The sequence below is a fragment of the Capsicum annuum genome, chromosome 10, assembly GCF_002878395.1.
Source record: "Capsicum annuum cultivar UCD-10X-F1 chromosome 10, UCD10Xv1.1, whole genome shotgun sequence".
Lineage (NCBI taxonomy): Eukaryota > Viridiplantae > Streptophyta > Magnoliopsida > Solanales > Solanaceae > Capsicum > Capsicum annuum.
The window spans coordinates 165,937,242-165,964,668 of NC_061120.1; the positions used below are offsets into that span (position 1 = coordinate 165,937,242).

Below are 27,427 nucleotides of genomic sequence, written 5' to 3' on the forward strand. Positions count from 1 at the left end.
ATTGAAATCATGTCACACCATGAGAGTATTAGTGTCTTCATGATTCCTTTATGGTGTTTGCATTTGGTGCTTAAATTGTGTAGGCCTTACAATCTTAATGCCAATCTATTATTTGCCTTAAGAAGAGTCCTTGGTGTGTACTTAATGTACGACTTTTGTTTCCTAATCCTTGTCACACTTAGGTGGTTGGACAAGTTAAACTAATAGGGAGGACTCTTAGGAGCATGCTAAGTGCCATGAAAAGAAGTCACCCTACTTCTTCGGTATACCCTTTGGCTTGGAGTATTTTGGTTTCCCATGGATTCTTTGATTACTCTAATAGCATGATTCTATTGGTGAATGCATTACTTAAGGGAAGTTGCTTGAAGAGAAAAGATGTAATGTGCTTCAAATGTCTTGCCTCATCCTATTGTGCACTCATGTTTGAGGGTAATTTTGATGAGAATGGTACTGTTTAACTCTTTTCTTTTCTATGTTTTTGCTTATGATGATGACTTGAATGTGCATCGAGTGTATGATCCTTCTATTTCGGATGGCAAGTCTAATTGTTGTTCCAAGAAGAGTCTAAGGATCCCACTTGATAAACAACTCGTCTTTTGTTTCTTGTCACACTTATGTGGATAGACAAGTTGTTTCTTCTTTGAAAAGATGTTCGGGTTTTGGCGATTGGAATGCCTATGGTATGATTGATTGTGCTAACCCCAACCCTCATGTCATGAGGAAAGTGTGCTTGCTTGTGTCTCCTACTGTTTTGCAAGGTTCAGATTCGAGGTCGAATCCTTTTGAAGAAGGGGAGGATGATACGAGTCTAAGGGACATCATAGCTTTCAACAACATCGTTGGAGGCCAACACATAAAGACGACTCAAGCTTGGGGCTTACCTTTGATGCCTAAACCGAGAGCACAAGTGTGAAGAATGGACAAGAGCCAATTACACTCCAAGGCTGCCCCACCATAAGGGTTTTTTTGTCATTTCCTTGGAGCAAAGAGGCGCCCATGGAGTGTAAAGCCTCATTAAGGGCCTTTTGGTCTTTTTACTATGTAATAAGTTTAGTCAAGACTTTAAATAGCTTCTATTAGTTCATTTTTCAACAACTTTGATGATATTTTGAAAAGACATCTCTTAGAGAGTGTTTATACACGTGTGGATTCAGTTGTGACAAGTGTGGATTCACTTGTGGACGAACGTGGAATCATTTGGTGTTAGTTACCCATCTAGAAACGAGGGTTGCTTGGGGATTCCGGTTCCCTTGAGGCCTTCGTAAGAGTGTGGTGTTGTTATTGGGAGTATTTAGGGGTTTTAGTGTTTGATACACACTATAGTTCCTATTTCTTGTAATAATCTGTCTCACTATCTTTTATCTTATTGTATTTGTTGTGTTTGAATCTTGTCTTCTCATTCTCGGCTTGTGCTTGCTGCCTTAGTGGTGTTTTTATCTTGTTTTCTTGTTTCCATAGTTGGTTTGTATCATTATGGCTTCTAAGGTAAAGGTAATCTTACCTTCTGTATCTAGTGATGTCGTTATGACTTTTGTAGTTTCATTATCTCTTGGTGATTGTCGTAGCCACTTCCTTTGTGACATTTTCATTAAGTTTTTCATGTTAAAAACAAAGGATTCGTGGTTATATTTCAAGTGCGTACCACCTTGGCATGATGATGTTATTTGTTGCACTAACCCCGACCCTCATGGCATGAGGATGTTGTGCTTGTTTGTCCTTTCTTTGATTTTGTAAAGTGTGGATTCGAGGTCAAATCCTTTTCCAGAAGGGGAGGATGATACGAGCCAAACAGTTGTCATAGCTTTTGAAGACATCATGCAAGGTCAACACATAAAGAATCCGGTTAAGGTCATATTGAGGTCACGGGAACAGGCATGGGGGACCCATTTTAAGCCCACAATAGAGCAATATCGTGTGTGGAAGGTTGCTTGGATGCTTACCTTGATGCCAACCCGAGAATACAAGTATTGAAGTATGAACCACCCATGGTTATGAGAGCATTGAAGAGGCACCATTCATCAAGTCCAAACACACCATGGTCGCCCCTTCATTAAGGGTATTTTAGAGATTACACATGGTGTCTTAACACACCATAGTCGCCCCTGTCATTAAGGGCAATGTGGTCATTTTATCTTCACTTGTAATAGACTATAAGTAGACCCTTGTTAGGTTTATTTCATTAGTTTTGTTGAATATGGATATTTGAATGAAACATTGTATCATCTTCCTCTTTTGTGAGAGTAAACCACCCGAAACTAGGCAAGACAAGTGTGGTACTCACTTGTGTTGAAATCTTGGCTTAGAAACGTAGGTTCTTGACGTGAGTGAATTCCCTCTTGGGTCACGTAAGAGTTTAGTGTTAGTTATTACGGGATTTAGGGGTCTTGACGTTTGAGACACGTCTTGGTTCTCGAGTTTTATAATCTCTTTATGTCAAACTAAGTATCCTTTATCTCATTGCATTTTGTGTGCTTTTGTATCTTGTTTCTTATTCTCGGTTGGTGTTGTTGTCGTAGCTTGTTTTCATCTTGCTCTCAGTTTTGTCTTGTGTTCTTGGCTGTTTTAGTGTTCCGTAGTCGTCCCGTATCACTTTTAGATGGGCAATTTTATAAACTTTATAAAGTCATCACTCGTTTCTTAAACTTCGTGTCCGGTCAAATGGCGACACATAAAATGGGATGGAGTATATATACTCACATATTCTTCTGAATTATATGTATCCGTGGGATTAATTTGGAAAAACAGTACGGATATGCAAGAGCAAACATTTTTTATCGGAAACATTCCTCTAATAAATTCCTGGGAACTTCTATAGTCAATGGAATATATAGAATTGTGATCAATCAAATGTTGCAAAGTCCAAGTATTTATTACCGATCAGAATTGGACCCAGTCTAGACCGACACCATAATATCAGATTGGGGAGGAAGATCAGAATTAGAAATTAATAGAAAAGCAAGGATATGGGCTCGTGTAAGTAGGAAACAAAAAATATCTATTCTAGTTCTATCATCAGCTATGGGTTTGAATCTAAGAGAAATTCTAGAGAATGTTTGCATTCTGAAATTTGTCTTTTCTGAGTAATAAGGAGAGAAAAAAAATTAGGTCAAAAGAAAATGCCATTTTGGAGTTTTATCAACAATTTGCTTGTGTAGGTGGCGATCCGGTATTTTCTGAATCCAGCATGCATGCATGCATGTATGGTATCACTGTATATCCTTCTCTTCCTTGTCTATTCATGGCATATATGTATTCTTAGCCTTGTATAATATTATATAACTTTCTTTCACTCTTTCTTCGTATATTAACTAGACGGTACTGCACTTTAGACTCTGATTAGTGTTAGGATAGGATAAGTTTATCCTTATTGTTCCCATAGCATTATTATGTATAACTTCTTGGATAGAAGTCTATAGATTATTTTTCTGCTTTACATTTTAGTTATGCTTGCATTATCTTTAAAGCTTAGTCTACCAATGCCTATTTAGTACCACGTGTTTGGTACTTATACTACACGTATGTAGCCTGCAGAATATAGTACGAGTACTCGCCGTTGTTGTGTGCATCGTGCAGAGCACCTATGGATCGGAGATTTGGGGTAAGCTTCTGGCATTCGGAGTATTATTACTCTCCCTTTTATTGATTAGACTGATCTCTACATTATATTCAGAAACGGCTTGTACTTATATTTACTCTGTATTCACTTTATACTGTTATTGTTAGCCTCCTATATTTATGTTTTATGTTTAAATAATGACAAACTAATAAGTGTACTTTGCAGAATATTGAATATCCTTAATGATGGAAGGAGATCTCACACAAAGGACATTGAAGATCTCCAAGGAATATTCTCTCAAAGAATATCGTGCTAAATATGGAGCCACATCAAAGATATTGAAGATCCCTAATGATGGAAAGAGATCTCACATAAAGGACATTGAAGATCTCAAATCATGGGAGGATATCTCACATAAGGCAAGAAATATTTTCTCAAATATCGTGCTAAATATGGAGCCATATCAAAAGTAGGATATCACTTGACAAGGCAACAAAAATCATATCAATTGAAGATCCCAATAGACAAGGCAATTGGACGCACCTCACGGCAAGATCAAAGGAGAAGGAAGATCTCACTCCTTACATGGACATATCTGATATGGACATGTATAGATGTGAAAAAGGAAAATCGCACCAAGTATGGACATATCTGATATGGACACAACATAAGGTGCAAACTCCCTCAATCAAGGAATCAATTCAAATCCTTGATTGAGAAGAAATCTCTTGGATTTCCTTATGAAGAATAGCAACCGAAGACTATAAAAGAAGATGATTGAAGACACACACGAGTTACGCAACTTCAAGGAGAAAATTCAAAGGGTCTCATTCTTAGTCTTACAAAGCTTTGTAAATTTAGTTTACAATTGTCATATAAAGAGTAGGATCGAGTCAACTTTGTAACATCAACTGAAGTTGTGTCACAAGATCTGAAGAGCAAAATAAGTCTTCAGAACTTGTTTCCTATCATTGTACTCGAACCAAACTTTCAACGATCTAAGGAAACTTTGAATATCTCACCTGATAATTACTTTACCATTCGTGGGATTATACCATCTAAAAGCTTTGGATTCAAAGCAATATCCAAAGAAGATGCATTTTTCAGAATTTTCATCAAGCTTGTTATGGTGTTGAGAATTTATCAAACCATATGCAATACAACCAAATATTCTCAAATGACTTACCCACGGCATTCCACCTTTCTAGATTTAAAAAGGTGTTCAAGCCATGACTGCTTTTGTCGGAGAAATATTTAGCAAATAAACTGCAATATGAGCAGCCTCAATGTCAGCCCAAAATTGATTAGGAAGATCTTTACTCTTCAACAAGCTTCTGGCCATCTCCACTACAGTTCGGTTCTTTCGCTCAGCAATCCCATTTTTCTCTGCGTATAAGGTGCAATCAATTCTTATGAATGCAATTTCTTCTCAAAAAACAGCTTAAATTCTTGGGACAAGAATTCACCTCCTCGGTCGGTACAAAGAATCTTAGCTTTGTTACCAACTTAGTTTTCCACCAACACCTTGAATTTTTTAAGCTTGCAAAAGTTTTTGATTTGAGCTTCCAAAAATATACCCAACTCATCCGACTGTAATCATCAATTAATAACAGAAAATATCGAGATGATTAATTTCAAGACAACTAATAGCTCTAAAAGATCTTCCAACAGGAAAAGATTTTCTATGTTGCTTTCTACACATGCAACCTTCAAATGTAGTTCAACAGATCCTATATTTGGCAAACTATGAACAATTTTATTTTGACTTAGCAATCTCAATCCACTCATTCAAGTGTCCATAACGCAAATTCCACAACCTAGACTCTTCAAGATTTTCCTCACTAACAACCTAGGCTTGTTCGACTTTTGGAACTCCAAGAGGAAATACTTTATTCTCTGTCATACCCATACTTGCTAAGATGACCTGACTTTTTATTCCTATTAACACATGAGCCATCATCAAACAAGACAGAGAATCCACTATACAACAATTAACCAACACTTAGCAAGTTATGTGCCAAACTAGGAGCAAATAGAACATTTTGAATAAGTTCAACTTTACCTTGACTAGTTTGGACAGCAACAGTACTTTCACCTCCGACTTGAATTTCCTTATTATCCGTCATAATTTTTATTCTCTGTCATACCCATACTTGCTAAAGATTTGACTTGACTTTTTATTCCTACACATGAGTCATCATCAAACAAGACAGAGAATCCACTATACAACAATTGCCCAACACTTAGCAAGTTATGTGCCAAACTAAGAGCAAAAAGAATATTTTGAATAAGTTTAACTTTACCTTGACTAGTTTGGACTGCAACAGTACCTTCACCTTCGACTTGGATTTCCTTATTATCTCCAAGCCAAATTCGCCTCTTTTTGGTCTCATCTAACTTTTTAAACCCATTTCTTTCACCAGTCATATGATGGGAGCAGCCACTATCCATAAACCAAACGTCAGTCTTATGATCTATGATGGCAGAGCGGGCCATGAAAAGCATGCTTTCTTCTTCTTCTTCCTCGACATAAAAAGCTTGATCATTTTTGTACCTTAGCTTCTATATGGCCAAACCTATGACAATTGTAACATTGCACTCCACTTCTGCGACTATTTGTCCACCTGGATTGACTTCTACTCTACCTCGCCCTCGGTCTCTAAAAGATCCTCAGCCACATCCTTGTACTTCTTGTTCCAGTGGCTTCTTGTTCTGAATTTAAGGCAGTTCTTTCACTTGAAACGCTCGTTCGTCAGTCCTCTCTGTTGACTTATTGATTCGTGACTTAAAAGATGGAAAAGAACCCATTAGTTGATCAATGAAAACACAGATAAGTCTTTTGATTCCTCTATGGCTGCAAGCCACATAATCAAACTTCGAAGTAAACTTCTTAAAACTATTAAAACTACAATTTCACCACCTGCCTCTTCACCATATGATTTCATTTGACTTACAATTCTGCTAACTCTTGATTAAAAACCTTGCACAGATTTACTATTTTTCATGAATAACATTTCAAAATCACGGCGCAGAAATTCTAGTTTCACAGTGATTACCTTTGAGGAACCTTGAAACTCAGTTTTCAAAATCAGCCAAGCATCTCTTGAGGTAGTAGCTGTTGCAATTCTTGAGAAATGTCTCATGAACGACTTGTAGAATAAAGAATAGAACCCGACTCCTTTACATCAACAAATCCATCATCAACTATGTCCCACAATTCTTAAGACCTAAACAAGGTCTTCATCTTGATACTTCAAAACTCATACGGGTATGTACGGTTGTGAAGAAGAGGACATGCCATTTGTTGCCAAAACTCCTTTTTCTTCTTGTATTTCACTCCCTCTTAGTTTCTAAATCTCTTTATCGCCCAGCCAAAGAACGAACACAAGCTATGATACCACAACGTATGAAAAAGAGAGGTTCTTCAACTAAAAGTTAGATTGTGCAAAGAAGATGAAGGAAATTCCTTTAGAAGAGCGTAATTTTATTAACTGAAAGTCTCTACTTTTATAGCCTTACAAACTCCGAAGGATCATATATATCCATGATACCACTTGAACTAGGAAGTCTACAAGAAAAGGAAGAAACTAAATCAGAAAAAATAGCAACGTAACAAAGACTTGTTCAACTCTAGTAAAGGACTCATCAGCTTACGGTAACACTTATCCTACACTGTAAACTTAGAAAACAGACTTCAAATCAATTCTCAACAACTAGCTCATGTTACACCAATCCACACAACATTGTGTTGCAACGGCTTATTCTGGCTGGATTAATGATCGGGAGCCATGCCATACACATGGTGTATTATGATAGTTGGCATTTAGGTGACTCCCCTATGGAAAGGTTATGATTACTTCTAAATTGCAACAATTATTCAATTATTGACTTTGAAAAGTATTTACTTATATCCCATGTCTCATGCTTTAGCATATGTTATCAAGTATTTTCCTTTCATATGACTTCCCATTCTTGTATTGTGTTGATTATGTCTCATCATAAGAGTGTTATTCCATGGTACGTGTGAACGTTCAGGGTGACAAACTTCCTCATTAGGCATACCTCTCACAATTCAACTGCTATCAATGAGCCACACTTGATATTCCGGACATGTGTCTTGTTTCAGGTATATGTATCTAGTTCTTTTGTGTATGCCGAGGCCTTGTCCCAACACTTCTATTGTTCATATCATTTCTTAGAGGCTTCGTAGACCTATGTTATTCAAGCCATGTACATAAATACTTTTTGGCTCACCCTTAGGATGGTTTTTGCTCAGATTGTAATTTTTGGGCTACTTATGTATGAAAGCATTACTTTCTATGGAAATTCTGTCTAAACTTCTATCTCCACGTACATTTTATGAAAATGTCACGTCTTTATGATCATGTAGAGCTGGTCCAATGGGTCAAGTAAAGGCACCGAGCACCAATCCGCTACACCAAGGTTTGGAGAGTGAAAAAGATTTATGATTTGAACCCTTCCTCTTGATTACCAAAAGTCAAGATATATTCTTTTGCAGAAAGCAAAGTATAAAATTTAGAATTGGCACAAGTTTAATTTAGTAACATTGATGCTTATTAAATGCTTTTTTCTATTTAAATTACTTCTCTTTCTCCGGTGGCACTTCTCAAAATTGAAAAGTGAGTACAGCCTCTTCTCCATTGTGACTTCATTCTATAGTCCGATGGTAGGGCAAGACTATTGTAAAAACATTCTACCCAAGAAGAAAGAATTAAACTAGGAAAGTCCTTTGGACTTGATTAGTTTAATGTACAAGTGGCAGGAGATAGAGGGAACCATGGTACACTACGGGTGTGTTTGGTATGATGGAAAATGTTTTCTAGAAAATGTTTTCCTATTTTCCCTTGTTTGGTTGCAATAAAATGTTTGAAAAACATTTTCTACAGCAACTCATTTTCCTCAATTTGAGGGAAAATGACTTCTATCATGGGCCAAGGGAAATCATTTTTCAGAAAATGACAAATGTGACTTATGACCCCACCTCCACTCCCACTCCCTTCCCCATCCCAACACTCATTTTCACATGACTCAAAAAATTCATATTTCTCAAAAATTTACATTACTCGGAAATATTTTTCACTGTGTTTTGCTTCAATTTTTCATTGCTTGAAATAAAAAATAGTGAAGCCCGAATTTTTTACATTTCCAATGTTTGTTAAATGTATTGTTATTTTCATATGCATAGAGGAAGGCTTACCTATGTTACTTTTGCTAATTGCATATTTCATTTTGTCATCGATGTAACTTGTTTCACGAGGTTGAATAATCTTGTCGTTCCGTTATATTTCTATTGATTGTAGTATCTTGAGATTGCCCTGACAAAATATTGAAAAGTGTCTCCTATATTTGTTAATTAATAGTTGCTTAAATTTAGTGATTGTAACATTTTAGTATTCGATATTGATATTATTTGTTATGCTTAAATTAATTTTTACAAATTATTGAGTTGCTAGAGGCACTGATATACTAGTTAACAGTTAGTAGTATTTTCTAAAAAATATTTTTTCACTCACCAATCAAACACTAGAAATATTTTTCTAAAAAATAGTCTCTACTCACTAACCAAACACAATAAAATCTTTTTCGAAAAATATTTTTCACTCACCAACCAAACATGAGAAATAAGTAGAAAACCAACTTATTTTTCAGGAATACATTTTCCAAGAAAATATTTTCCATCATACCAAACACACCCACAAGAATGACCCAAGACATAGGGTCAACAATTTTTAACAGAAAAGTTCCATACCAATCAGGTTGCATGAATAATGCAAATGTTGTGCGATCAACACCAGATGCAGCATCACCCCTTGGTGCCTGTTAAAAAGTATGAACAGATAGAAGTTACAACACCAAACATTTTAAGAACTTGCCTTCTGTGGAAAGGAAACCTCTAAATTTTAAAGAATTGGAAAAGATGAATCGTTGTCCCCCCAAATATAAATGCATACAGAACACACTAGCAATTGACTGCATTGGCATAGCCAAGAATCTGACTGAGGGGTGTTCAAACTTATAAAGTAAAGATTTAAAAAAAAAAAAAATAGATGGGTTCAGCAAATTTTTTTAAATCAAACTATATTATATTTAGCTTTGCCTTTTCTTTTCATAGTTTGTCCTCAAAGCATTATCCAAACACTAAATTTGAAATATGTTAATTGAGTTTTCAATTATCACGCAAAGAAAAACGCTCCATGGAATCAAACACTAAAGAAAATCATCATGCACCACTACAGTAGAAGGTTTGAAGGTAACAAAAAAGAAAAAGAATAGAACTAGAGGAGTGGATCAGGCAACCACACACACACACACACACATATATATATATGTATATATATGTATATATATATATATAAATGATTACAAATATAAACATCTTTATTTTGTAAGAAAATAAAAAAGAACTAGAGAAGAGTGAATCGGGAAACTATCTTTGACGGCTAATGCTGGAGGATGTGAATCAATCATAAGAGGTTGTTAAAAAAGGTCATCTGATGGTGGAGACAAGGAGGTTCTAAACAAAAATCAAGCATACCTTGGTTTTAAATAAAGTAAAATTGTTATCACTCACTTCAAGGAGTGTGAAATACATCAATATATTTTAAAATAATACTTTAATAAACTTAGCCAAACACTTTCAGGCATATATATATATATATATATATATGATCACAAATATAAAAATCTTTTTTAAAAGAACACAAAAGAAAAGAAATTCTTTAATAGATATAAAGTTTTTATTGAACTGCATTTATAAATATATGTCTAGTAGGTTTAATACATAGCTATATTATTTTAATTATACAAATAGTTAATTAATTTGTCTTTAATTTTTCTTTTCTGACTTCAGTTTGTGTAACCTCAAGTACTAAAATTTTGAATTTTAAAAAGAGAAAAATAGCTCAATTAAATTTCACATTAAGCTTTTGATATACGCGTCCACGAAAGTAATAGGCTACACTATTAGTAACAAGAAAACCTTGTATGTGTATCTCCAACCATTGTGGAGATAAATACCAATAGCAGATTTTGTTCTATTAAATTCACGATTTTGTTCTATTAAATTCACTATCTAGTATGGTCTGATATATAAAAACAACGAATGAGCCGACTTTACAACAGGAAATGCTGCAATAATATTCATAAGATATTAAACTGTTTAGACGATACTAGTGTCATAATTGTCAGAAGTATATGAATAAAATCTTTTTAGTTTACTTCTTTAATGACATTTTAAGGCTAATACTTTTAGAAAGAGTAGAAAGTAAAATAGGTGTTTGGCAATGTAAATCTGTATGCTTGTCAAAAACAAACCAGGTAAAATAAAACATTTACACAAATGCTTCAGCGAGGAATTGAACCCAGGTTGCAAGACTCACTTTGAACACCCTTTACCGCTGAGCTGCAGGACAATTTCTTCAAGGGCGTTCGGGTGACCCCCCTTGGTATATTGTAGCTCCGCCCCAGTTGACTAGCGTAATTTGAGCGACAGGATCGCATGTCTAAGTCAAACGAATATTATGGAAAGAAAGAAGCAAGCTAGAAGCCTTTGGGTAGAAAATGGTTACACATTTTTTGAGCCTAATATGATGTCTTAAACAATTGACCAGACTTTGCATTATCTGCAATTTTTCAGGTCAATTTCTCTTATTCTGGAACTCATAAACTGTTAACTATCATTTTCTCATAGTACTGACGTCCACCGAGGGTCCCAAGTCGAAATTCTGGGCTCCAGAGTCATATTTCCTAGTCAATATCTTGTTGATTCCTAAAGTACAGCACTTGTAAATAATGTAATAGCGCTCTTGATTGACTATGAATAAATGTTAATGTACCCCTCATGTTTTTCTTTTATTTTAAATATTTCACTGAAACAAAAAACCAACTCCTTTGCCTATTATTCAAGAGTTACACACAGAGAAACTAACAAGCATTCTACAGTTGTAAACCACTTCATGCATAGCTTCCCAATAATACTGCTGGGTTACATGAGGTAAGCAGAAAGGTTATAGATTGGGGAGTTACACAGGCTCTTCAATCCAGAGAGAATTGTAGCAGACCGATAAATCCCTACTGGAAATTCACATTTATTATTGTCAGAACCCTGATCTTCCATGGGGAATCTTACTTACATTTATTCGCATGGTATTATCCAATTAATGCAGGAGGTCGTACCACATGCTTCAAGTGGAATACAATAAAAGTAGATATTTTAATAAATATTAAAGGTTGTAGTTGGAAGAGACTGTACAAACATGGATTCTCTAGTTCGGTACCATCTCCCAGAAACACAGCAATTCAATTTTCATAAAAGCACATACATGGAAAGAATAACAAACATCTCAATAGAAAAAATACCCGAACACAGTGCGGTGTCGCACAAAGCCGGCCACTTGAGAGGATCTCGGTTGTTTCACCTATTTGGTATGCTATTTCATCCACCCCATACTCCACCTAAAATAATAAATAGTGCATGAAGATAGATTCCACACCTTCAATATATGAAAAATCATGGCAAACTCTTCATAAACCTTTAATATATGAATAATCGCAGCAAACTCAAAATAAGAGTACTTGCTAAGTTGCTCGGACTCTTCATAAACCTTTAATATATGAATAATTGTAGCAAATTAAGCGTACTTGCTAAGTTGCTCAGACAAAGGTGCGGATATCCGAGACAGGTGCGGATCCGAGAGTCGGATTCGTCAAAATATAAATTTAAAGATTCGGGGGGTGCAAATCCGAGTATGAATACAGGTGCAGGGATTCGGCTAAAAAAATCAAATATTATAAATATAGAGCAATAGTATTAGTATTAGAAACTTTTTTCAAAATTATAACTCACATATTTACCAAAGAAAAAAATGAAGTATGATTAAAATTTTAACCGACATACTGTTGTCAAAGTAAGTATACTGCTGTTAAAGTATATCATGAAGAATTTAAAATAAAGAAGTCCAATCAACCGACCTAGTGCAGTCAAAGTAAGCATACACTAATTGTTTTTCTTTTTATTAAAATGTATATATATTAATATGTACTCCATATAACAAAAACAAATAAAACTCCGGTTGAACTGACCCAGTGACGCCAACGCCGACGACGACGACTGAGGTAGGAAGAAATGGATGATTGACGACGACTGAGGTAGGACGACGACGACGACAGTTTCTGGCGACGGCAGTGGTACATCAACAACGCCGTCTCTGTTCCGCCCGTTTCGCTGGTTGTTGGTTGAAATTTTTTCAGGTAAGTTGCCGATTAATTTGGTCAATGTCTCCGGAATCGTTTAACCGAAGCGGAGACGGCGGAAGCACCCGCCTCAGTCTCGTGTCAAGACGGGTTCGACGGCAAAACCGTTGAGTCCGAGCAACATAGTGTACTTGCAAAATATAAAATCCGTGCCAAAATAAAAATAAAATTAAAAAAAGAAAATAAATGAAAGAGTTGACAAAATGCAACATGAAACAGAATTTTTTTTCTTGTTTAAATGATGTTCGATGGTACATTTTCAGCTCATCCAGAACATGATGTTAGATAGGAAAGCATAAAGGTTGAGGATAGGGTAGAGGGTTAGTAAGTAGTCAAGTCATTTCTCTCTCCTATGGGAGAACACGGTAGGACCACCTTGTCTGCTCCCTCTTCTTCTTATCAGTATCATTCTTATTATTCCATAATTATTTTATTCTTCAATTATATTTCTAAGGTTGTTCCTTTTACTGGGGTTATCTTCACTATTTTTATCGTCGGTACTTTTCCATCAAATTTTCACAATAGCTTTTACTCTTGTATTTTTCAAACATGTTTCCGAGAACACTTCCCTTGACTCAAGAATCTATCATAGCAGTCTCTCTACCTCACACAAGGTAGGGGTAAGGTCTGGTACACCGCATCTCCCCAAACCACACTTGTGGAATCACATTGGAATGTTCTTTTTATTGTCTTATTCTTCATTATTATTACTACTGCTTCTTCTTTTGTTGGTTATCTCACAATTTTGTTGTCAATTATTCTTTAAGAAAAAAACTCCGAAAAATAGTATTGAATTGTGTATCTACATTATTACACTGAGCACCATTTATACACACTACATAACACCCTTCCCCAAGTTGATACTATATACAAATCATATTCATAATCCTATTCTAACACTCCCTCTCAAGTTGGTGCATACAAGTTATATGTACCGAGCTTGCTACAGATGATACCATATACAAATCATATTCAGAGACAGGTTAAAGAATTCTTCCAACAATTCTTAATCCTACATAACAACCCTTCTCCAAGTTGATATCATATACAAATCATATTCATAATCCTATTCTAACATTCCCTCTCAAGTTGGTGCATACAAGTTATATGTACCGAGCTTGCTACAAATGATACCATATACAAATCATATTCAGAGGCAGGTTAAAGAGTTCTTCCAACAATTCTTAATCCTAGGTTCATAAATTTGAAAATCGTTCAAAAAAAAAAAAAAATGGTCAAAAATTCGGAAAAAAAAACATATGATTTGTGTTTTGTTTGAGTATCCAACACTAGATTCGTGTTTCTCTAGTGTTTAGGGGTCTAGATTTGAAATTTGATTCGATTTGGAGTTGTTTGAAAATTTCACCATTGTTGAGCTTGGAAAAATTTGAACAAGGCGAAGTGGGTTTATGGATTGAGACAAAATTAGAGGTTCAACTTTATTGAGATTTTTTTCCTAGTCAATTAGAGCTAGAATCCAAAACTAGAGGCAAACGAAGTTTAATTTCACTTGGGCTAGTTTTGGATTTCAGGGTGTTCATGGTTTGAAGAATTTGCAAGGGGGTCTAATTTCTAGGAGCAATTAATTTGAAATTGGAGCCTTAAAATTATTGGAGTTTGTTTGTGGTGTTAAAAGGAGAGCTCGTGTGCAAAATTTCATGTCAATCGGAGCTCATTCGGTTGAGGTTGAATTTTTGAATTTTCATGGTGTTTTTCAAAGCTTGAAGATGGAGAAAATGGGTTTCTTGTTGGCTTGGAATTGAGGGCTAAAAATTATTGAGGATTGTTCGTGTTGTTGAAAGGAGTGCATGAATTAAAATTTCATCAAATTTGAAGTTAAAATGAATGAGATATGAATTTTTGAAGTTCATCCATGTTCTTGGTGTTTGTCATGAAATTTTTGTCTTGTTAAAGAAGAATTATTCAAAAGGTGTTATTTGATCTAAAAATGAGACATGAAAAGGCGGTGTACTTGTTTGTACAAAGGAAAAGATCAAAAAAGCCAAAGACTAGAGGACAAAATGTAGTACAGGGAGGACCACATGGTACAATTCTTAGAAGCTTCCTCAAGTAACCTTTTGCCATGGATTTTCAGCTTCAATTTTCATCCATTTTTCAAGATTTTCTTCACTTTTTGGAGCATTTCTCCATGGATTTCAACTAAATTTCTTTCTAAATATTTCGTAAGTCCAAATCTTGATAAATCAGTTTCATTTTATTAATTCTACCGTTCTTTTTCGTCATAACTTGATTGTAATTAGTAGATTACCCTACAAAATATTATCAAGTTCTTTGAGTCCCAATTTTTTTCCTGTGTTTTTCCTAGTCCGTTTTTCTCTTTTTATTTTGTTGTTAATTTTCTTGATTCAAGTCCGTTAGTTTTTAATTAAGTCGTCCTTTCAAGGGTCAACGATCCATTCCTCCACAAGCATAGATAACCTTGATTTGATTGAGCCAAGCTAGTAACACTATAAATTTGGGAAAGAAGTCATAGAAGGTGAGTTGAGAGTTCAAACAAAAGAATAACGTGAGGCTTTTATTACTAACTTGTTTGCTAGTTTTATAGGTACAAAAGGTGATATAAGGGAGAATGTCATCTATTTGGAATATTGTGGAGATGACTTTAGTAACTATGCTCGTAGTGACATGAACTATGAGTATGGTGATGATGAACCACATGTAGAGCTGTCGATACGGGTCGGCCCAGCCCACACGGTCTTTGAGTTTGATGGGCCAAAAAACACCAAGCTCACACTATTATTCTGTGGGCTGCGGGCCTCACGGGCAAGCCCACTTTTAAAAAACAATATTTTATAATTTAATTTTCGAATGTTAATAAACATAAATATTACCAAACAATATTGCATAGTGTTAATACTTGTTAATTTGTTAATCAAGTCTCTAACACCCTAAAAGATACTCCTAAGGGAAATTAAATAACTTTTGACATGATATCCTTCGAACCAAATAAAAATACTAATAAGCAATCTAAATAGCTGCATGTATTTGACTTACAGGCTGGCCCACGGGCTAGCGCAACCCACATTGCTCAAGCCCAACGAGCTTATCCGAACCGGGTTAAAAAGCCTTGTTCTTAAATTGGCTGTAAAAACTGAAGCCCAACTCCATCAAATTATAGGTCAGGTCGAGCCGGCCCAACGGGCCTAGCCCATATTGACAGCTCTAGGCCCACATAAGGGTTCTTTGAGTCCTTTTGAGCAAAGTAATAAAGCTCATGAGTATAATGGTGAATCCTATAAAGGCTATGATAATGATCTTGAGCAATATGGTGGTGAGAACTACACCTTCGAAGAGTGAAATGAACGGGTCTTATGGCTTTTCTGATGAACATGAAGGAGTAGAAGTATATTATGATGAATTTGATAGTGAAGATGAAGGGTATGGGGATCTCATATTACACACCATGGCATTGAAGATGATGCGAGGTACGATTCTTTCTCCCATATGTCTTACGAACTCTTTGAGTAGGATTGTGATAGAAGGAAAAGTTGTATACTTGTCTTGTGCTGCTTCCTATTCCAATCGAGGGGGTATAGATTTGTGGGTGGAACCAATTCGAAGACATCGTGTGGACCTTAGTCGAAGAACATTCTCTACTTCTTATGGTGCAAGAAACTTGTACTTCTTAGCCTCATTCCAATGTGACTAGTTCTCCATATAGTAATGATGTTGGAAGAAGAGTCAATAAGCCAGAAAAGTAGAGGGAATTCATTATTTCAAGATGAGTATGACCAAAAAGGCAGATTCTTGAAACAAAAGTTACAAGAATTAACACGTAATTTAGCATTAACACGTAATTTAGCAAAAAACAATAAAAGGGAAAAGAAATATGGGGCCTCAGAGGTGACGGGGGAGGGATGGTCAAGGAGTAGGGTTGGGGGTGTTGAGTTGGTGGGAGGATACAAAAGACATAGAATGTCACTAAGAAAATCTCCACAGCAAACACAGCCTGAGAGACATGTTGAATTGAAGACAAATCACCAGACGAAAGCAGTGATGATAGTTGCAGAGATAGTATTGAATTGTAGAATAATATTGTTCCAATGATTGTTTCCCAGAAAAATTTCTATGGGTGAGGTCTGACTAGGCAGGCGACCAATGTTGAAGAGGGATGTCTCGAAACACATTAAAAAATCAGAGTTTGCTTAAAAAGGCAATCTAACATGCCGAAAAACTAACGAGGGGTTGGATTAGAGTTTTTATCACTAGGGTAGGTGTGGAATTGATAGGAGACCCAACAGAAAAAAAAAAACTCCCAAAAAAGAGTGGCCGAAAACAATTCACGCGCCGACGCGTGACTCAGATCTTCCGGAATAGTCGCACCTCTAATAGACGCATGAGGGTGTGTGAGATGGTCTTTTCTGGTGAGTCTAGCTGGATTTTTGTCGTCGGACCAATAATGGTGTTGATTTTCACAACACACTGGTGGAAAGTGGAACAATGCAAATTAGATCTAGAAAGTCATGGAATTTGACAAGCAGTAACTTTCTTGACTGTATTTTCTTTCCCAGATGTTTCTCACCAATGCTCTAATACCATGTGAGAAATAAAGACTCAAAAATATTATTGATTTGTGCATCTACATTATTACATTGAGCTCTACTTATTGACATTACCAAGTAGGATACCATATACAAATCATATTCATATTCCTATTGCAACTTTTTCATTAGAACTTCTTTCACTCTTGTATTTTTCTCAAACGTGTTTTGGAAACACTTTTCTTGAACTAAGGGACTACCGAAAACATCCTCTCTACCTCGCATAGGGTAGGGTTAACATTGGTGTACATTGTTTATATTGTTGTTGATGTTGTAATATTACTTAGAGCTATTCATTCAATTCTTGAAACCCTAAACCGTGTTAGTAAGGAAGAGCGCTTTGTTTGTATCAGTGCTTGGAGTTTCTAAAAAAACTCCCAAAAAAGAGTGGCCGAAAACAATTCACGCGCCGACGCGTGACTCAGATCTTCCGGAATAGTCGCACCTCTAATAGACGCATGAGGGTGTGTGAGATGGTCTTTTCTGGTGAGTCTAGCTGGATTTTTGTCGTCGGACCAATAATGGTGTTGATTTTCACAACACACTGGTGGAAAGTGGAACAATGCAAATTAGATCTAGAAAGTCATGGAATTTGACAAGCAGTAACTTTCTTGACTGTATTTTCTTTCCCAGATGTTTCTCACCAATGCTCTAATACCATGTGAGAAATAAAGACTCAAAAATATTATTGATTTGTGCATCTACATTATTACATTGAGCTCTACTTATTGACATTACCAAGTAGGATACCATATACAAATCATATTCATATTCCTATTGCAACTTTTTCATTAGAACTTCTTTCACTCTTGTATTTTTCTCAAACGTGTTTTGGAAACACTTTTCTTGAACTAAGGGACTACCGAAAACATCCTCTCTACCTCGCATAGGGTAGGGTTAACATTGGTGTACATTGTTTATATTGTTGTTGATGTTGTAATATTACTTAGAGCTATTCATTCAATTCTTGAAACCCTAAACCGTGTTAGTAAGGAAGAGCGCTTTGTTTGTATCAGTGCTTGGAGTTTCTTGTTTATGGTGTTTCATGATTTCTATGATTTTGGATAGATAGTTTATAGTAGTACCTTCTTGTGTGCGTTTTTTGTTTGGTACACTGTTATATATCCTAAGCCGGGGGTCTATCAGAAACAACCTCGCTACTTCATTTGAGGTAGTGGTATGGACTGCGTACACTTTACCCTCCCCAGACCCTACTTTGTAGGGAATACACTGGGTATGTTGTTGTCGTTGAAACCCTAATTTGATTCTTATTGTCTCTTCAACAAACTAGATCATTTTAAATATGGCTAGATGAGAATTACTTCTTGATCCTCACAAGGATATTTTGTGTTGTACTGGATCAGCTAAAATGTGCAACATAGGCAATAATCTTTATGATATACGTAATGAAAAAAGTAGCTGAATAAGAAATCAGGAAGCAACTTATCAAGGACCTATATAGTTATCAACTATTTTGTTGCATTAGCATGTAATGAGCAGAAAGAATATACCTTGACTATTTGACCAGTTCGTGTTTTCACGTAAAGGCCAGCAGCACTATCAGGGCAATGTATTTCTACAGCATCTCTAGTAAACATGCCACAAGTAAGACCTACAAGTTGAAGTCAACCAGTAATTAGTCAAAGCAAGAGATAGGGTAATGAACAAGTAAATATCCCAGAAAATAAAATGAGTAACTTCAAAAATATCAATCCAAGTTTCAATGTCATCAAAGATATTCATATTCATGCAAAGTGGTTTAACGATGGAAATGACATTACAAACATCTGATTATATACTTGCAGGCAAAGAAACCATACACTTTTCAATCAACATGTTCATTTAGGAAGAATATGGAATTCGATCTAGAAATAGCAGAACCCTGTAACCTTGGACTTATCTTCCATTCTCCATATAAATCCCCTGCATTGACCCCACCAACATACTAATGACAACATATATACTGGAAAAGGAGGTTTTATATCATCACTACAAACCTGTCTTTTACTGTTTTTTCAAGATCACCAACTGATTGGTAACTACTCATATAACCAAAAATACAGAATCAAATAGACAAATACTCAAAAAAATCAGACATGGCATGATCATGATACCAATCACTATTCATAGTTCCCCCGGCCACAGTTTCAGAGCTGAAGCAGCTTGACACTAACTTATTTAAATCGTTATAGGTTTAACTTTCACCACTAATGACCAGCTAATTGTTTTAATGTCAAACTCGTACTAATAACAGGGAGATAAAATTTGTAGTCGGAGCCTTGAGGAATACCATGTGATTAGATGGTATTTGAAGTGGTTACTGTAAATCATTCACCAAGTGATAAACATTTTTTGTAATGCAGTTGTAATACCAGCTTGCTACATGTACCTACAATTCAAGAAAACTACTAATAGCGGATTTAAGAAAACTAAGTACCTGTAAGGGAACCATGATCTGTATGCCATCCGCACCATGATGACATGGAAGCATGTGCATGGCGGCTGCAAGAAAAATTGTATACTTCATTAGCTGAAGACCACAAATATTCTGAATCAATGTATCTCATCCCTTGATTATTGCAGTTACATTATTGGAGTTTACTTGTTCTCAACCTTTGCAAGAATCAATATAGTTAAGAAAAACTATCTGTGCCAACAGAAGGCCATAAAATATTATTGTATGAATAAACTAACTCCAGTAGACTACTCAAGCAGCGTTGAAGACAGAAGGCAAAAATATAATGTGAATGACTGGCTTGGACTCTTGCTTGCCTGGGAACTGTCAGTTTGTAACTAGCTGTGCACTTATCAACAGAAAGTCACTGCTGCAATGATCACTTATGTGGCTTGGACTCCTCAAAATCCCTGCTGCACCTGTGTCGACACGACATGGATGTGAGTGTGGGTATGAGATCCACACCGAATTTGGTCGACTTACCTTAGGTTTTTTGATGATCGAAAAGTAAAGATTGATTGGATATTTGGTTTGATTCAACAATGTATTTCTACTTCATCTCTAGTAAACACTAATTTAAAGCGACATCTCTCTCAATAGGTCCAAGATAAAGTATTTTCTAAGTATTGAGGTTCAGATCAGGAATTGTTATTTCGTAACACAAGTATGCCTTAGACGTTCTTGAGGAAACGAGAATTACGGGATATAGACCCATTGACACTCCTGTGAATTTGAATGCTGAACTCCTGTTAGGACACGGGGAGCCATTCAAGGATCCTTGAGGATATGGGTAGCTGGTTGGTAAGTTGAATTATATCACGGTGACTAGACCTGGCATTTCCTTTTCTGTGAATGTTGAAAGCCAGTTTCTGGACTCTCCCTATGAAAAACGTTGGGAACCGGATGTCAGCATTCTAGAATATATCAAGGATCCAGGCCATGAGAAAATCCTTGGATAAACAGATGCTAATTGGAAAAATCACCTTCTGATAGACGTTCTACATCCGGAAATTGTGTTTTAGTAGAAGGTAATTTGGTGTCCTATAAGTGTAAGAAACAGAGTGTAGTTGCTCAAACTAGGCAAAAGCAATATCGAACAATGGTTGTACCTGTGAGCTAGTTTGGATTAAACTGTTGCTACTAAAATTTGGAGAAATCAATCAGCTGGAACTTGTTTGTGATAACCAAGCGACCCTTCATATTGCATCAAATCCAGTATTTCATGCGGATGAAGCACACTGAGATTGACTGTCACTTTGTTAAAGAAAAGATACTCTCCGGCGATATTGTTACAATATTTGTGAAGTTAAGCGATCAGCTTATAAAAATTTTATCCAAGTTTCTCACGGTCACATATGACTTGTATGCACCAGTTTGAGGGGTGTAGTGTTCGAATAGGAATAGGAATAGGATTTGTAGGCAGTATCTATCGTAGAAAAGGATTGTGATGTTGTGTCTATACATAGAGTTCATTGTAACAAAGTAGATACACAATTCAATAATATTGTTCTACATTATATCTCACATGATCGATATGCATCAAACTTAAGGGGAGTAATCAAATTGAGTTTTTCACTCAATTCTCCCCTTGTCTGATTTCTCCCACAAGACTATCATGCTACAGAATTTTTCACTCACCAAAATGATGAAAGGTACCTACAGGAGAAAAAGAGAGGGAAAGACCGTTACCTATGCTGAGCTGGAAAATAGTAAAGCAGACGACCTTTATGACATCTAGAATGAACAAGTGTTTGTTCAAGGCCTTCACCCTCCAGCATCACCATCTCTCTGGATGCTGCATTATTTGCATTGAGCGACTAAACTGATGTGATTGGAACTCAACGCCTCAAGCTACAATAATGTTGATACAAAAAGAAAGCACAACAAATAAGGAAGCAAAAGCAATTTTCAATAATGAAAAGTGGTTTGACGGTATAACCATATCAAAGTCTCGCTCATCAGGGTGACTATAGCAGATCTGTTGATAAAGCTCAACTACAATCATAACGATTTTGTAGAGGTTCTAAATGAGCAACAAAAAAACTATTCCTCATATGTGTTGCAGAAGGAATCGAAGTGAAAACAGACTATGGACACTTCTACAGCATGTCAAGGAAACCAAACAGTTTTTACCATTACTTTGTTAAAGAAGCCAGCACATGAACCAGTAAGAAGCAAGACAGAAAAGTGAAGAAGCTGGTTTTGACATCAATAAGGAAAAAACACAATCAAATACATTATTATTAAAATGAGGAAAAGAATCCTCCATATTATGCCTTAAAATACCCTATTGTCAAAATTTTAGCAAAAACTTGAGAACACTAGCAAGTTTGAAAAAACTATATTAAACTAACTGTTATAAATCGGACAGAATTAAGCAAACCACAAGCAAAAGAACAACAAGCGCAACACACAGATTTACGTGGAAACCCTTGCGGGAAAAACCACGGGCAGAGGCAGAGGAAATTCACTATGAAGGAGAAGAGTACAAGATTAGAGACGCAGTCTCAATGACGTAATTTTTGTTACCTCCAAAACGACCCACTAAATGCACTTATATAATACGTGCGTACAAATAAATCACAAACATGGGTCGCACTGCGAACTTTTCAGGGCCGGATCAACAGAATTTGGGTCACAAACTCTAACACTACCATCATCTTGGATTAGCCAAGCAGCCTCTTAAGCATACAAACCCAATTAACCAACTTAGGTGATTCTTATTTTAGTGATACAATGTCTTCACTTGATTCACTATCAATATCATGCTCTTGGAACTTCCGCAAAACAAAACGAGCAAAAGCGAATCAAACAAGATTTAATTTGCCAAGTGTTGGTGATAAGAATCGGGTTACTTGAAATAACAACAACAACAACATACCCAGAGTATTCCCACAAAGTGAGGTCTGGGGAAGGTAAAGTGTACGTAGTCCATACCACTACCTCAGATGAAGTAGAGTAGTTGTTTTCGATAGACCCCGGCTCAGGACAAATAACAGCAGAAAACATAAAAAGAAACAACAAAATGGGATAACACACTAGATAGCAAAAGAAACGAGACACCCATAGAGTAATACTATGAACTATCTATCTGAAATCACAAACATCACCAAAACACCACGAACAAGAAACTACAAAACACATGATAACACTATAACTACAGGTACATCGACAAACAAAGCACTCCTCCCTACTAGTAAGGACGCACTCCTACCCACTAACCCTCTACCCTAATTTGTGTCCTCTACACCTTTCTACCAAGGGTCATGTCCTCTGTAAGTTGTAACTACTCCAAGTCATGCCTAATCACTTTTCTCCAATATTTCTTCAGCCTACCTCTACCCCTTCTGAAACCATTTATAGCGAGCCTCTCACACCTCCGTACTAGGGCATCCATGCACCGCCTCATCACATGTCCAAACCATCTCAACCCACTTCCCGCATCATATCTTCCACCGAAGACACTCCTACCTTCTCTCGAATAATCTCATTTCTAACTTTATTCCTCCTAGTAAGTCCACACACTCATCTCCACATCCTCATCTCTGCCACCTTCAACTTTTAGATGTGGGAGTTCTTAACTAGTCAACACTTCATTCCATACAACATAGTCAGTCGGATTACCGGTAGAACGGTCGGATTACCGGTAGAACTTACCTTTAAGCTTATGAGGTACCTTCTTATCACACAAGACTCTTGACGCGAGCCTCCATTTCAACCACCCTACAACAATACGGTGCATAACATCCTCGTCAATCTTCATTCGCCTAAATCATAGACCCAAGATACTTGAAATTATCTCTCTTCCAAATGGCCTGAGAATCCAGCTACACTACCACGTCAGCCTTATGCGTCAAATCACTCCAAGTACTCTGTATTGGTCCTGCCCACACGAGTCTTTGCTCCTCGTACATATCCTGAATCGACCTAGTGTACTCCATATGCACAACTCTAACCTCCAAGCTACCTCCACAGATTCCCTTGGGACTTTGTCGTATGCCTTCTCAAGATCAATGAACACCATATGCAAGTCTTTTTTCCTCTCCCTATACTGCTCCACTAATCTCCTCACAAGATGAATGGCTTGGTAGTCAAGCAACCTGACATGAAATCAAACTGATTCTCTAAAGTAGTCAGGATCCTTCACAGCCTCAACCCTACCACTCTTTCCCAAACCATCATAGTATGACTCAACAACTTGATACCTCTATACTTTTTGCAACTCGGAATGTTCCCCTTATTCTCATATAAAGAAATCATCGTACTCCATCTCTAGGCTTCTGGCATCTTCACCGTCCCAATCATGATGTTAAACAACCTTGTCGGCCACTCCATACCTGCCCCGCCAATGCTCTTCCAAAAATCTACCGGAGTCTCGTCTGGCCCAGTCACCCTACCCTACGCATCATACGAGTAGCACCCTTGACCTCATCAACCTTAATACACCTACAGGCTACAATAATCGTAATCACGACCTCTTTGAGTGCTCCAAGTCCCCAGCACTAGCCTTTAACCCCCTTGTCGTTCGAAAGTCTATGAGAATAGGACTGTCACATCATACTAATGAGGGTGTCATCCACCGACACTTTTCCATCCTCACCCTTGATGCACTTCCCTTGATGCACTTCACTTGGTCAAGGTCATGGGCCCTCCACGCCCTTGCCTTGGCAAGCCTATACAGGTAACCCTTGATGCAGTTCGGTAACTTGAATAAACAAGAAAATAACACGAAAGGGAAAAAAAATTAGAGACAAGAAATTAAAAGTAGGTGAAATATCTCTCTCTATATATAAAGGATACTTAGAAGTATGTTGATGTGGCATACTTCTAAGGCCTCCATTTCCTTTTATCTTTTTTCTCCCTTTTTTGATATTTTTTGTTAATTTTTGTACATTGTCTACTAAGTAAATGGATTAATAAAAGTTTTAAATATATCTCAACTAAGTAAATGGGTTAATAAATTGAGTAAGACAAAACGCACGTTAAGACTCTATTATGGAGAATAACTGCTCCATTATATGTCAATATTAAACCTCCCTATTAATTAGGAAGTTTAAAAGTGGCAGCAGTTTTGTATTTTTAGGTTAATATTAAAGGGATAAATTCCACAGCTTAATTCACTGATCGTTATTCCTTGCTGAGCCGTGAAATATACTGAAGCTGCTTTCTAATTTTTTAAGATTGAGATTTGATGCAAGGTGGTACTTCTCTGAGAATTTCATTGGGCTGGAGCTAGAAGATGGAGGCAGACGTCATACATCAGGTTAATTATCATCTTTTATCTTAAATGAATCCTTCTGAGATATGCCCACTTGCATTTTCATAACTGAAAAAATACAACATTATACTGTATCTTGGTAAATGAATATTATTGATTGATTATTTAATCAATAAATTGTTGCAGGTTCTCACTAAGAGAAATGGTGGGAAAAGGCATCGTTTCCACCCTAAACTATACCCGAAAAGTCGAAGACACACCTAAACTATACTAGTGACCTTTTACACACCTAAACTGTAAAAAAGTGATATATTTTACCCCCTAGATTTGACGTGGAAAAAACATAATTAATAAAATAAAAAATGGCGCGTCTACATAAAAAAAATAACGAAAAAAATAATAAAAAATCAAAAACTTCCCTCCCCCACCCCCAAACATCTTCTTCTTCATCACACCCCCCGCAAACATCATCTTCTTCATCACCCCCACCCCAAAAATCAAACTCCACCCCAACCAACAAATCTTCTTCATCACCCCCACCTCCAAATAAACAATTTCTTTACACCCCATCCTCCACCTTCATCGAAACATCTTCTCCTTCATCACCCCCACCCCAAAAATCCAACCCCACCCCAACCAACGAATCTTCTTCATCACCCCCAACCCCAAATAAGCAATTTCTTCACACCCCATCCTCCACCTTCATCGAATCAATATCAATTTCATCATGAACAAAATCAAATTGAATTTTCTATCTAAACGAGAAAATTTCAAAAAAATTTATCACACTTCATCAAACACTTGACAAAAATGCCATCTTAATCCCACTGATTTTGTACAATTGATTTCTAAAATTATCTATTGAATAATAAATTATGCCATTGGGAGAATTTTGATTTTCAATGTCTTCTTAATCCCACTAGTTGCATTTTGATTTTCAACTTTTTGCTTCTCTCTTTGAATTTCACCTTCCAATTCATTCATCTTCCAATTCAAACATGACGACAACAATGAGACTTTGATGTTTGCTAAAGAGAACAAAAGTATAAAAAAAAATTTGTAGGTGATGAAGAACATTGTTAAAAGTTGCGCTTGAAGTTCCTTGGTTTGGAAGAATTTCTAGATGATAGCCACTTCACCAATTTGGAATCTGCTTTGGTTGCAGAGAATGTCTTGTACCAACAGAGACTGGGCATTGAAGAATTTGGACATTGAAGAAAAAGTAAATTGACCTCATGGAGGATTTAGGCAGTGAAGAAGAAGAAAAAAATTAAATTTAAAAGAAAAAAGAAAAATTTAATGAAAATAATAAATTTATTATTTTTTCAGATGATGCTGATGTAACGCTGACGTGGTGCTGATGTAACAGCGCGTGTAAAACACCACATCACATGCAAGTGGTGTAATGCCTGACAGGGTGTAAAAAGTATCACTTTTTTATAGTTAAGGTGTGTAATAGGTCACTAGTATAGTTTAGGTGTGGCTTAGACTTTTCGGATATAGTTTGGGGTGGAAACGATGCCTTTTTGTTAATGAATGAGATCATGACTGGGTTGGTAGATACAACATCAGTAGTTTCAAAAATGACTCTAGCTTTACTTGAGGACAGGGTATGGTACGAGCTAATTATAGCATGGTCGACCGCCATGATTAGGGCCGCGACCAAGGATCAAATTTTGTTACCTTTCCTTGCAATCACTCGAAGGGAGCCTATCATTGTAACAACACCCAATTATCTGGATGTACATTTAACGGGGAGGCGGAAGGTTATTGTCCAATTATGAATTATAGTGGGGATCTTCCTTAATGGGCTCATTATTTTCCACAGACTAACAAAGGTATTCCATTTCTTCCTTTGTTTTTAAAACTTATTGGCCGATTATTGCACCTATTTTGTTGGTTACTCTAATGGAACATGTACAGACACTAATGGTGCTCATACACCTGATAGGATGTTAGGTGAAGTGAGGGGAAGTAGTTCAAGGTTAGGTATTTGCCTGTAGAGAATTTTGGATCATAATATTTTTAGATTTATTAAGTTCTTGATGTACTATTACATAGCATATCAAATGGAGTTCTAGGTAAAAATTAAAATAAAATTATATCACATGCATAGAGATATGTAAAATTAAGTATACTTATAAGACCAAAATCTTTTGAAGAGAAAAAAAATTGAAAAAATTACACATTAATTGTTAGTAATTACAAAGATTTAAACCATTAAATTTAATTTATTTGAATTTTAAAGTTAAAAGAAATTTTAATCGACTTTTACATATCTAACACGGTATTTGTTTCACTAGTTTGAGAATAAATCCCCAAGATTAAGTGCTAAGAATCCTAATTGATCTTATTATTCAAAA

General features: G+C 36.3%; 1 protein-coding gene across 9 annotated transcripts in view; it reads right to left on the minus strand.

The window, feature by feature from the left end:
* The window catches only part of LOC107845972, a 78,943-nt gene that overhangs the window by 24,799 nt on the left and 26,717 nt on the right, over nucleotides 1–27,427 (minus strand). For 8 of the 9 annotated variants that reach the window (XM_047398254.1, XM_047398253.1, XM_047398258.1 and 5 more), the window contains 5 exons: nucleotides 21,536–21,641; nucleotides 19,829–19,893; nucleotides 18,903–19,003; nucleotides 11,936–12,031; nucleotides 9,327–9,394 (listed from right to left, as the gene is read on the minus strand). In XM_047398254.1, coding sequence (XP_047254210.1) covers nucleotides 9,327–9,394; nucleotides 11,936–12,031; nucleotides 18,903–19,003; nucleotides 19,829–19,893; nucleotides 21,536–21,641 — 436 coding nt within the window. The remainder of the gene's footprint in view (nucleotides 1–9,326; nucleotides 9,395–11,935; nucleotides 12,032–18,902; nucleotides 19,004–19,828; nucleotides 19,894–21,535; nucleotides 21,642–27,427) is intronic. The other variant, XM_047398259.1, reaches the window with a different exon arrangement.